Consider the following 13,740-nt stretch of genomic DNA (forward strand, 5'->3'; position numbering starts at 1 on the left):
GAAATAATATGTATAATAATTAGTTAACGAAAAAGTATAGGTAGACAATGAAAATATTAAACAATGTAAACAATAGATATATCGAATGTTTATTTTACTAGTGTACGGATGGTTATTTTAAAATTAAAATTTAGATGATTAATTTAGAAGTGTAGTGTGTTTTTATTTGATTGGTGGTTGTTCATGTTGTTCAAAATAGTCATTGTTTCCTTAGCATTCTCTTAATTAATAACATGTGATAAGATGTTACTAAATAAATAAACAATACAGTAGTAAGCAACTAAGCATACAATCATAACCGCAAAATCACGTTACTGCATGTGCAGAATTTGCTATTTCTATCTGTTTTATATATTTCTCGGTCCTCACAAAACGGTAGATCAATGCTTATTGGCACTGGTGCTGTCATATAAATTATCTAGTTATTGTGAAATGTCAACTCTCTGTTCTGGCGTACTATGCCAACGTCCTCAAGAAGTTATCTCTGTTCTGTGAAAAGTCAACTCTCTTTTAATGGTAGACTTTTTCATGAAAAGATGTAGTATGATCCTGAGTTGTATTATTTATATAACTAAAAGTGAATGTCAAATAGACATTTTCTTTTTTATAGACATTAGGTACATTTAAAATGTGTAAAATGAAAGTGTGACTATTAAAATGAAAATCATACTAAAATTTAAAAGTTGTAAAAATAAATATAATGGAAAATATTTTATAATTGTCCAATCACATTTATTTTTTTGTTAATGTGTCGTTCATAACTTGATATAATGTGAAACTATTTTACACTAATGACGTAGTTTTGTGTGGACAATAGGGGCCATGACCCCCCCAAATTTTTGTAAAAATATTAGCAGTTCTATTTTTAAAAAAATAAAATTAACTTATTTGGTTAAATTGATATACTTTCGACTTATGTATCTGAGTTTTATATCTATTTTCACCATTCTTTTAAACCTTTTATCCTATCCTATTTGACAATAACAAATAGCATATCTTTAAATCAACAACAAGTGACATATCTTTAAATCAATGTTACAAATTAAATATCATTATACAATTAACGCTATATTATATTTGGCTTCTCATATATTTTTCATGCATTATTTTATTTTTAAATCAACTTTACAAATTTAATGCCATTATAGTATAATATTGTTTACATTAATAAATTTTGATATTTTTATTTTATTAGAAATTTAAGACTTTGTTTTGTTGTATTATATTATTTGATTTGTAATAAAAATAATTAATTTTGAGACTTTTGAAAGATAAATATTATCAAAGGTAAAATTAATTTTTTAAAATGTTAAAAAATAATTTATAAGTTATAATTGATTTCATATAATTTAAATAAAAAATTAATTTTTTTTAAAAAAAATCAGTTTTTAGATAAAAAAATTAGTTTTCTAAATAAAAATAGATTTTTATGTGCAAAAACTAATTTTTTTCATGTAAAAACTGATTTTTTTTAAATTAATTTTTTATTTAAAATAAAATTGGCTTATTAATCAAAACAAAATTTTTTATTAATCAAAATTAGAATTATTTTTTTTTGTTAATTTTAACCATACATAATCTTACATATTAATAATAAATTTAAAAATAAAATAATTATATTTATAAATTTTATTTTAATATAAATACTATTATATAATTTTTTATTAAGATTTCTGACCTCTCAAAATTTTTTTCAAGCTTCGCCACTGAATGGTGCGTCAAAATTAAATTCAAATAAATATTAACTTAGTGTATTGAGAATGGTTATTCAAAAATAAGTGTTATTAGGTGAACAAGTAATTATTTAACCAAACTCCTAGGTATTCCAAAACGATTCACTAGGGGTGAGCACGGATCGGTTTGGTTTGGGTTTATGGAAAATTTAGAACCGAACCAATCAAAATATAATTGGTTCGGTTTGATTCGAATTTACATTTTTTTGTATATGTACCTGAATCAAACTAAACCGATTAAGAACGGATTGGTTCGGTTCGGGTAATTGGGTACTCGATGACTTTGAAATTCATAAAAAAAAACCAAATTTTTATCTTAAAAATTCAACAAGTACAATAAACATGTAACATCAATAGAAATAATCCAAACATGTTAAACACCAAATACATTAAAAACTAAACTCATTAAAATACAAATTTTCTAATAGAAAAGCCATATATATATTTTTATTTTTTTTATTTAATTAATATAAGATCGGGTTCGCGGGTTGGTTCGGGTTTTGCACCCCAAAAATCGATACCCGAACCAATCACTAACAAAAGCCATCGGTTTGGTTCGAATTAGACCCGATTACCCGCTGGTTTCAGAACCAATTTAATTGGTTCGATTCGGGTTCGGACGGGTAATCGGGTACTCGCTACCCGTGCTCACCCCTACGATCCACCATATGTATTATTTATATAACCAAAAGTGAATTATTTGTTGGGAACCCCCAATTCGGTTGTTGCTCAATGCTCAATTGCTCCATGTTAAATTCTGCAGAATTATATGAAGTGTAATTGAAGAAGATGATTGTGAGAGAAGAAAGGGAAACACATACTGAATTTCCTCAATTGCATTCCATATGAAATGAATCTGTTACATTCTATCAAGGGTTGCTATGTATAGCAGATAACACCTAACAGAAGCTAAGAAGAGAAAGTAAATTGAAAAACAGAAAACTGAATTTACATTTCAATCTAAAACTAATTTCATTACTAAGTCTATCATCCCTTACGTAAGCCCTTCACAATCAAAAGAAAAAAGCCAACAGAAATTATCTTTCTTATTACTTGAAAATCTAAATGATCTCTCTTCATATTAGGCATATGACCACATTTTGGGTTACAACCATATATATTGTCCCCATATATATGAGTGGTAGGCTTCTAGCTTTCTAAGGAACATATAGCTCATGCTGGATTTCATTATCTTATCATTGGAACATAAGAAATATCTGTTGGAATCGCAAATTCTACATTAAGAATACTGTAATAAACATTAAGGATAAACATCAGTTAGATTAACAAAATCAAGATACCAGTTCTAAGCAGGACAAACCGGAAGGTATGCCTTGCATGTAAGGAATGAAATATAGAAAATTACCAACAACATTTCACTTGCTTATTAGCAATAATAATCAAGTTAAAATACTTAGTTCATGAGGCGGAATAATTTGCACCACAGAGTAACATGTCTACTTCTAGTTGTCATAAGAATTTTATTTTCCTCAATTCCCTATAAATATAAAAAGTTTTAACAAGTCCATTCCAATAGTCTTAATTTTTATTCCAGTATTCCAGCACAACTAAGAATTTTCTAGCTAAGGAAAATTGAATTCAAAAGTTCATTAGACAATTTCACATGACTTGCTTTAGAATACTTTTGTTATAATTTGTTCTGCACCAAGCTGAAGAAATTCCTTCACATGTTATGAAGTGTTCTATGCTTCTTGGCATTGATGCTGTCATATAGATTATCTAATTAGCGTGGATTGTCAACTCTCCCTTCTGGGATACTTTGTCAACCACCTCAAGAAGCTATCTTTGATATATAGACTTTGGCACTACTCTTTCAATGGAAGACTTTTTCATGAAAAGATACAGTATGATCATGAGTTGTAGGTGAAGAATTATACGGTATAGAAGTAAATTTGTACAGATATACAGATATTCCATTTTAACCACATATATAGCAACACGTGGTATTGAATATTGCACTAAATCAAATTTGCTTTCATATAACCCAAATAACTATAAAATTATTCATTATATATTGCATAGTTTATAAAGCAAATATGAAGATATTTAAAAAAAAAATTGTTTTACTTGAGAGATCGGTCAAAGAAATTAAACTTTATCTTTGTAAAATAAATTAATTCGATTTTATATAAAAAATATTTTATAATAATTTTAGTCTTTTTCCAGTTAAATATGCATGGCACATTTTTGCCGTACATCTAACAAATACTAAATTTATGTTATTATAATAAAAAAATTAAATTAAAGAATGATTTATACAAACAGTAATAATAACAAAAATTAAAATTATAATCTATATCTGCAGATGAAAATACAAAAATTAATGTTTTAAGTAGTATTTGAATATATAATTTTATTTGGCACTAAATTACCAATTAAATATTTATTATGATGTCAATAAAATTTTTTGGAATAATTTAGTTTGATTTTGGAATTATCAATTATGACTCAATTTTAAATAATTGAATCAACAGTTTAGTACTGATCACTATTGAAGGTGGTAAATATTTCATTGCTGAAAATTATAGCTAATAGCATATTGTAAATGATATTTTCTATAATTGGTGAAAAGTCAATTAAGAAAAAGTTATATAAATCTCATGGTTTTAAGGGCGTGGAACTTAACAAATAAATTTGTGATATTGTATCACGGGGTCATACAGTCATACACTTTTTTTTTTTTTATAAATGAATAAAATGATACTAAGGTGGTTGTATTAATTCATACTGGTCATTTTATACCTTTAATCCTGGCCACACAAAATTGAAATACGATAAAATTATTATCAGTGGTTCACAATCACATATCATTAAAATTTGTAGTCTATGCAGATTAATTAATATTTAATAAATGATTTTAGAGGAAAAAAATAAAGAAGTGAAGAATATTATGTAATAGTAGCATTGAACTATTCCTTGGATCGCAATTGATATCCAATTCCTATTTATTCTTTTTATTTCTTTTTAATATATGTTTAAAGAACAAAATAAGAGAAAAATTAGCGAAAAATGAAAAATCACAACTAGAAGATATATGTTCCTAGTTTACATTGTACTGTCAAAATTAAAAGCCATCAAGTTTGGACATTGAAATTTTAACTTCTCACATGGTAATTACAAAATGTATGAAACATTTGTTAAATATTTCATGCAAGAAATCCAAGCCATTCTCCATTCTTCTTGGCCAACCTTATCAGTCCCTGTCTCTGTTTTGCATCAGCTCCTATTGATTTGCAGAATTCAGTAATTACCTAGTATTTCAAAAACAATAATACTCAATTAAGCCATATATATTCACATTAATTTTATACTTAAGAATACCAAATTTTAAGAATAGTTTCTGGAACAAGATTCTTAATACTTCTCAAATTACAGAATCTTGGAGCCTATTTTGATTAAGATTTTTTCAGGACAAATACTCTAGAGTTAAGGGTAAGAAAACAACTTCAGATTCAATTGTTTTAAATCCTACTTGATCCGTTAACTTCAAACTAAAGTTACTTTTTAAATATTTTTCAAAGTTATTTCAAATCCATTGATTTTTAAGCAATCTCACATAGTCATATTAGTTGAACAACATCAAATAGAGTTTAATTTATAGTTACATAAAATTCACTATTTTTTTTTTACTCCTTAAATTTACTAATTAGAGTAGACCGCTACTCCATACCAATTCATTTACTTACCAAAATATCATATATATTTTTCACAAAATATTTTACATATAGTGTATTGTGTATTCATTTTCATATTGTAACGTATTGTATTCTAAATAACTATGATTTAGTTATGAGTGTAAACTGGAATTTTATGTCCCACCCATTAGTTATCTTATTATTCCCAAACATGTTGCTATTTTTTAAACTCATTTACTATTCAAAGATTCTAATTTAACCACTCTTCTAACCATAAACCTTTATGGTTGTACACTTGTACTTACAGCTTAGAGTTAGTCTCCTTTCATTTTTCTTTAATTGAATTTATATCTAGTGTTGGACTATTATCCCTTCTCCAATACTCTCTAGGGATATATTTAAGTTCTACTTATTTCTTTAAATGCTAGTTTTTATCATAACGAATAATGATACAATATAAAGATTTTTTAATTCTAATAAAAACAAACATGTATGCAATTAAGTAAAGAGAGTTGAATTTAGACCTGAGAGTGTAAAGCAATGGCTTTGCCTCTAAGTTGGTTGAAACGCTTCTTGCCAATGATGTTGCGTGTGACAACCACAATAGGAGCAAAGATTCCTTTCCCTTCATTCACATTCTTCATCATTGGTTGCATCCTCAAACCTTTTTTCCTTCCAAATCGAACTTGCGACGATTTTGCCAGCATACTATATTCTTCACCTGCCATGGAACTTCCCCAACTTCCATAGAACGATGAACCAACACACCCAGTTGCAGAAACTGAAGTAGCCATTTGATTACACTCTTTGTGTTTGTGTGTGTATTTTTTCTTCTTATGTAACTAATAAAAAAACGATGTTGCTATTTGTTTGAGAACCTTGAGGTTTGAAAATTGAGAGAAATCAGAAAATACGGTAATGTCTTGTTATTATTACTACCTAATGTTGGGTTTGTGAAGGAGGGAATATTTGGGTGTAAGTTGGAGAGCCATTGGTTTAGATTTTTGGATTGTGGTGTGATCAAAGCAACAAGAGCCACACATATTGGTGGCTTGAAAAATTTAGTTTTCTTGCATTATTTAAGTCTTACAACAAATACAAATGAACTATACAGTCCTTTGTGGAGTTTAACATTAGCTTTTATGGTTTCTATTTCTTTGGAGAAAATCTTAATACCCAACTAATGGCCTTTCGTTAGTACTTGTTAAACTTGGAAAATAGATATATTTATTGCTATCTTCCTTACAAAACTTAGAAAATCTATTTATCTTCTTCTTTTGTTTTTTAGTACAAACAAACAAGTAAAAGGATAAGATAAAAATTTAACCCCTTTTTTATATACTAGAGTGAGACCACCTAATGCGCGGAGAGGTAGATTATTTATATTATACAGTGTATTTTAATAAATGTTATATAAAAAATATTTTAAAGAACATATTATAAATAGATTTTGAATTTATTTAAAAAAAAAACACAGGTTATTCATATTAGACTTATACAAAACTGCATCTTTATTTTTTTTTTTTCATTTTTCTATTTGCATTAATTGCTACATTTTGTCCTTTCGAACGTTTTCTTGTTTGTAAATAATAAAAATAATGAATGAATAAGAATGAAAAACATATAAAAATGTTATATTAAATTTAAGAAATTTTTGACAATTAGTATGAGAGATTAAGAAATAAAGAGCAGTAAGAGTCTTAATATGTATAAGTTGTAGAATTTGAATATTTATAACTGAAATTTTTTATAATAATTATTATTATGACACTTTTAATGTATGTTTATTGCATTTAATTAGTACCTGATGTTTCAATTGAATAATAATAGATAAGAATTTTTTGTTTTAATTTTTTTTAATATTTTACTAAATAGTGATTGGTTGATTTTCATTTCTTGCCAAGTCATTAGATTTGCTTATGTAATATTATTAACAAAGAAAAGATGGCTTAAGCACATTATAAAAAAAAAGTTAGTATCAACTTTTATATATTATAAATAGATAAATTTTTTTATTCTAAGAGTACAAACCAACAAGTCCATGTAATAATAAAAAATAGGAAATAATCTTTCAGCAACTATTTATTTAAAATTGCAAATAGAATGAATCTAAAGGAAACAATTACATTAAATATTTCATTTAACAAATTCTAGGTTTTAGTTTTGAGTACCTTAGATTGTAGCATATATAGTTTTTATTATATAAGGTTTTGAATACACAGTTTATCTATTTTATCTATTTAAAAGTTGATATACATGTTTTTTTACAATTAAAAAATAACATCTCTTATATCTTATTTTATTATTATATAAATTCTTTTGCCAAGTGATAATTTTTATAGAATTTTAAATTTTTTTCTTTTACTATTTTTCCTCATTTAATACCTTTACTAACATTATCTTCTAATTAATAATAAATTTAATATCATTATTAAGACATTTCCTAAAAAAAACTGTCATAGTATCCATTTATCATTAATTCTTATTATTACAATATTATTCCATTCTTATATATTTTACGGTAGATAAAATGATCGGTTTATTAATTTTTTTATAGATCTTTAAATTTTAAAAAAAAAAATCTAAGTTATAAAGTCAATTGATATTTAATAATATTAAAAAAAATTACTTTAATATATATACACTATAAATTGTCGTTGACAAAAGTAGATTTTATTATACATTTATAATATAAAAGTTATTAATAATACATTTGTTTCAAGAGTAAAAAATACTATCTAGACAAATACTTCAATATATATTAGGTTATTCTGATATTTGCGGAGAGATTTCTGTGCCCATCTAGATTGGCACGTAGTTATTTGATTGTATAGGATAAGTCCGTTAGGAGAGCAAAGCACGTACTCTCCACGTACTCCTGATATGGCACGTGTGTATTTAGTTTTAACCATATTTATTCTGATTTATAGTTTTAGATTTACTTGAGTCAAATTATAACCAACCGACGGATCAATTTCCATACCGAAAAGGTCTTAGAAAATCCTTCCATGTGTCTCGTTAATTATTCCAGACAATCATCCAAAACAACTAAGAATGTATTTCCTATCAGCTTTTCCTTCAAATCAGATTGAAGAAAATTAAAATTTTCCATGCTACAAGGACAGGAATCTAGTGCCGCTGTTATTGTCCTTGTAACATGAACAGGGTCGAAATTTTCAGCTACACATCCATAATCTTTGTCAAATTTTTCCACCACTTGGAGACATCACTGTAAACCAGTTGAGCAAGAGTAGTTTTTCCTATTTCGCCCATACCCACTGTTTCTGCGTGGATAGCCGATTCCAAGGTAGAGATAGTTGAGTTGCAAGTTCAAGTTCGCCTCTCCTCAGACCAGTGGATTATGCGTCGGCTTCCTCCAAGAACGACGGCGGTGGACACCTACAAAGGCACTCCAAACGCTCAAGTTAATAGGAATAGAAGATAAGTATAATATTACTCAGAGTTGTATATTTATAAAGTTGTATTTGATTTTATCGAATATGACGTACTCCGATTTAGTTTTTATAGGTTTATTTGAGCCGAATTATAGCCAACGGATCACCCACAATGAAGATCACAGTCACTTATGATTCTCCAATTTTGCAACCTTTCAAACAAGTTGTTAAAGAGTCGTCTTCTTCAATTATTGAAGTCGGGTTCTCCAAAACAACATCAACAAAGAAAGAGAGGTAAGCTCCACCATAAAGTTTTTCAGCTATGATTGGATCCCAAGTGAAGTAGATGAGATCACAACAAAAAAAGAAAGAAACAATGGAGTATATAGGTGCTTTACGCAAATGTGGTGTTAGGAGTAAAAATCGGACCGTCCGATTTTTGAGTACACAAATAAGATGGTCCATCCGATTTGTGTTTAAAAAATTAAAAAAATTTGGAGTACACAACTCGGATCCTCCGATTTGTGTACTCTAAATTTTTTTCATCTTTTAAATACAAATCGGAGGGTCTATTTCTTCCACCAAAATTTAAATTTTCTCTTTCACATTAATCGGAATGTCCAATTAGTAAGTTTAATTTTTTTTTGCAAAGAAATCGAATGGTGCAATTTCTTCATTTTTATTTTAGAAAATGCTGTTTCCACATCCATGTCTAGCATTTACGTTTTTCACAATAACGCACAACACACATGCTTCTCATATCTAAAAAAATGAACCATAAAAAATAAAGGTGAAGGATGTGAGAAGAAGGGTTCACAGTTGCAATATATTCTCTGGGTTTAGAAAGAAACAAGAGCAAAGAAGGGAAGTGTTTGATTTGTGTGGTGACTAAAATTGACTAGATGAATGATGAGCTTTATGGTCTTTCGATAATTACGGAATTACCTATCGATGAAAATTTTCACCTTTTCATGTACAGATTTAAAGATTTGTCTATGTGGCAAAATCTAAACCACACATTCTAAAGCCACACTTTTCATTTAAAACCGTAACTCTTCACAAAGAAAAGCGTCACTTAATGGAAAAAAGTAAATTAGAAGATTTAAGAGAAGAAATAATTAAGTTATCAAAATTAATAGATCAAAAATTAATGATTTTAACTAATGTTAACTGTAATGACACCGAATTCTTAAAATCAATACAAAATGATTTCTCTCAAAATCTTTATTTTACTATAAGTTTTATTGAAGGACTTCAAAAACCTGAAAAAACTTATTCTTTACACGGAATTTCTAAAAAATGTTACCATGGAAATGATTCACCACATCTTTATCATACCTTTAACCCACAATTAAATTCTATAGTAGACATGCTTGAAGAAGTTTTAGTATCCATAAAATTTCAGAGAAATAAGGAAAAAGAGAATCCCAAAGAAGAAAAATTTCAAAATATAATCAACATAACAGATTTAAAAGTAAAACCACCACTAAAATTATGAATATTGAAGAAAAATTAGAAGAAGTTACAATGCTTTTTAAACAATTAAAAATGGCTCAAGAAAATAATATTATGGAACAGGGATTTCAAATAGAAGAAGAATTAAATCCTGAAAATATAGAAAATGAAGAACACATCCTAGATTATTCAAGTGACGAAGAACCAGCAATTCCAATACAAGTAAAAAATGAAGCTGGAACATCTAAGGATAATCAATCTCAATTTAAATGGGAACAGGTTTTGATAATTATGCTTTTAAAAAAGGATTTATAAATAAAGATTCAAAATATACAAAAATACCATCAAAATATGTTCCTAAAATCCAGGAAATGGAATGAGATAGAATGCTCGATTTAGATTGTAAAAAGAATGAAAAAGAAATTTTCGAAAACTGGTTAAATTCCTTTTTATTAGAAGCCTTTACCAACCCAAAACTTAGTGAATTGTCTGGAAGAGACATTTGGAATTACATAGGGTTTCATACTAAAGGAACTATAAGAGATTATATGACATCAATAGAAAACCAAATAATAGAAGAATTAGCAACAAAAACAACAGCTTATGATAAGATATTATATATAATGATGATTCTATATAAAGAATTTTTTGGAAAAAATATTATAGATCATAAACAAGAAGTCTATAATAAAGAATATCAAGAAGCAAAAAACCATTTAGCTAATATTTAGATATATGATTTATGTAATGTGGAGTCTTATATATGTGAATATAGAATACATTATTACAAATTAAAAGAAGAAGATAAAAATCATTATCTTAGTATGTATATAACAAAACTTCCATATCCTGCTAATGAGTTTATAATGGGAAGATTTATAAGAGAAATAAATAGAGGAACAATTGAAAATAATTTTGGTGGGGCAACCTCTGCAATAAGAGAGGAAATAAAAGAACGGTGTATGCAAGAAGCAACTCAAAAAAGATTTGCAAATATAATTAGAATTTGCTGTCAGGATAATGAAGAGATACCTCAAAAATATGGTCTTAATAAAAATTTTCAAAGAAAAAGAAAATATCAATTTAGAAAAAGAAAATACTATCCAAACTGGAGAAAAAAGAGGTATTTTAGAAGGAGAGATAACAATAAAAACAAAAGACAAAAAAGTAACTATTGCCCAAATAAAAAAGAAAATTGCAAGTGTTGGTATTGCAAAGAAGAAGGACACTATGCAAATGAGTGCCTGAAAAAGAAGGATAAAAAGGATCTTACTAAACAAATAGAAATTGCTAAGTCTTGTTTCATGGAACCTTTAGAGGAATCTGATGATAACTTAGACTATATTTTTGAATATGTCTCGGAAACAGACTCAGAGACTGAGTAATAATGCCACATTTATTACTATAAAAATAACAGAAAAGTTTATAAATGCTTTTATAGATTCTGGAGCAACACAATGTTTTGCTAGTTCAAATATAAAACTTGGTTGGAAAAAATTAAAGAAACCATTAAGAGTTAGAATAGCTGACAAATCAATACATAAAATTGACCAAAAAGCAGAGATGGTTGAAATTTTTATTCAAAATTATAGGTTCATTGTTCCATCTATATATATGTTAGATTCTGGAATGGATTTTATCATAGGAAATAACTTTTTAAAGTTATATCATCCATTCATTCAAGAATTAACATATATAGTTTTAAAAGCTCCACACGATTCTTCAATAAATCAAAAATCAAAACGTATAAAAATACCAACTACTACTATAGATAAGATCTTAAAATTTAAAATATTTTCTATATTAGAGACATGTTATTTAAATTTATACTTTCAGATAAATATCCCAAAAAATAATCTTGAAATAAAGATAGAAGAATTTTTGGATGAAATCTGTGCTGAAAATCCTTTAGATATTAAAAATACAAATAACGAATTAGTAAGTATTAAATTAAAAGATCCTACAAAAGAGATAAATGTTCCAAATAAAATTCCTTATTCCGCAAGAGATAGAGAAGAGTTTTCCTTAGAATGTAAAGATCTTTTGGAAAAAGGAATTATAAGATTAAGTAAAAGTCCTCATGCGGCTCCAGCCTTTTATGTCGAAAACAATAATGAAATTAAAACGGGAAAACGAAGAATGGTTATTAACTATAAGAAGATGAATGAAGCAACTATTGGTGATGCTCATAAACTTCCAAGAAAAGATTCTATTTTAGAAAAAATCAAAGGAGCAACTTGGTTTTCATCTCTTGATGCAAAATCAGGATATTGGCAACTTCGTTTAGACGAAGAAACAAAGAAATTAACTGCTTTTACTTGCCCAACAAAAGAATCAACAAGTGTATTGCTCTATGAATGGAATGTATTACCATTCGGATTAAAACAAGCCCCATGTATTTATCAAAGATTTATGGAAGAAAATCTAAAAGAGTTAAATGAATTTGTTTTAGTGTACATTAATGATATACTAATTTTTACAAAACAGGATAAAGAAGATCATCTTCAAAAATTATTAATAGTTTTAGAAAGATGTAAAGATAAAGGATTAGTTCTTAGCAAAAAGAAAGCAAGAATAACAAAACAAGAAATAGAGTTTCTTGGATTAATTCTATCCACTCAAGGAAGGCTAAAACTACAGCCAAATGTCCTAGAAAAGGTAAATTTATTTCCTAATAAAATAGAAGATAGAAAACAATTACAAAGATTTTTAGGGTGTATAAATTATATTTCTGATCAAGGATTTTTAAAAAATATAACAGAATACACTAAAAGCTTATTTCCAAAAATAAGTACTAAAAAAGAATGGAAATGGGATGAAAAAGATAGTATGCAAATTCAAAGGATTAAAGAATTATGTGAAAAACTTCCAGAACTTTATATTCCAGAAGAAAATGACTACTTAATAATAGAAACAGATGCTTCAGACATAACCTGGTCAGGATGTCTAAAAGCTAAGAAGGCTATAAAAAGTTTGGAACAAGAAAAAGAATCACTAGATTCTAAATATTCCCTAAAGGAATTACTTTACACGTATATTTCAGGGACTTTTACTCCAACAGAACAGAGATATACTACTCATGAAAAGGAAACTCTAGCAGCAATTAAATCTCTTTAGAAATGGAAAATTGATTTACTACCCAGAGAATTTACATTAAGGACAGATTCAAGTTACCTAACAGGTTTCATACGATATAATTTAAAAGTTGATTATAATCATGGACGATTGGTAAGATGGCAATTATTTTTGTTACAATATCCAATAAAAATTGAATATATTAAAGGTGACAAAAATGTTATTGCAGATACATTAACAAGAGAATGGAGTTCGTCTACAATGCATTAGATCAAGAAATTCAGAAATACGAACAAGAACTCGAAAAATGCAAGCATTGTCAGCAAATAAGGACACAGATCCAATCCCTCAAGAAGGCCATCGAAGCAATAAAATCAACACAACAACCAAAACCATCAGAGCTCAGCCAGCTAAGCGTGGTGGACA

The 13,740-nt window shown here is 27.3% G+C and overlaps 1 protein-coding gene across 1 annotated transcript; it reads right to left on the reverse strand.

Moving 5' to 3' along the window:
* Nucleotides 1-4,681: 4,681 nt before the first annotated feature.
* Nucleotides 4,682-6,591, reverse strand: LOC112728686 (protein PROTON GRADIENT REGULATION 5, chloroplastic). The gene is made up of 2 exons (XM_025778928.2): nt 5,914-6,591; nt 4,682-5,005 (listed from the first exon to the last, which is right to left on the reverse strand). Exons 1-2 carry the CDS (start codon nt 6,181-6,183, stop codon nt 4,901-4,903), a joined length of 375 nt encoding a protein of 124 aa, XP_025634713.1. The 5' UTR covers nt 6,184-6,591; the 3' UTR covers nt 4,682-4,900.
* Nucleotides 6,592-13,740: the final 7,149 nt, after the last annotated feature.

Source organism: Arachis hypogaea, chromosome 12 (assembly GCF_003086295.3).
Source record: "Arachis hypogaea cultivar Tifrunner chromosome 12, arahy.Tifrunner.gnm2.J5K5, whole genome shotgun sequence".
Lineage (NCBI taxonomy): Eukaryota > Viridiplantae > Streptophyta > Magnoliopsida > Fabales > Fabaceae > Arachis > Arachis hypogaea.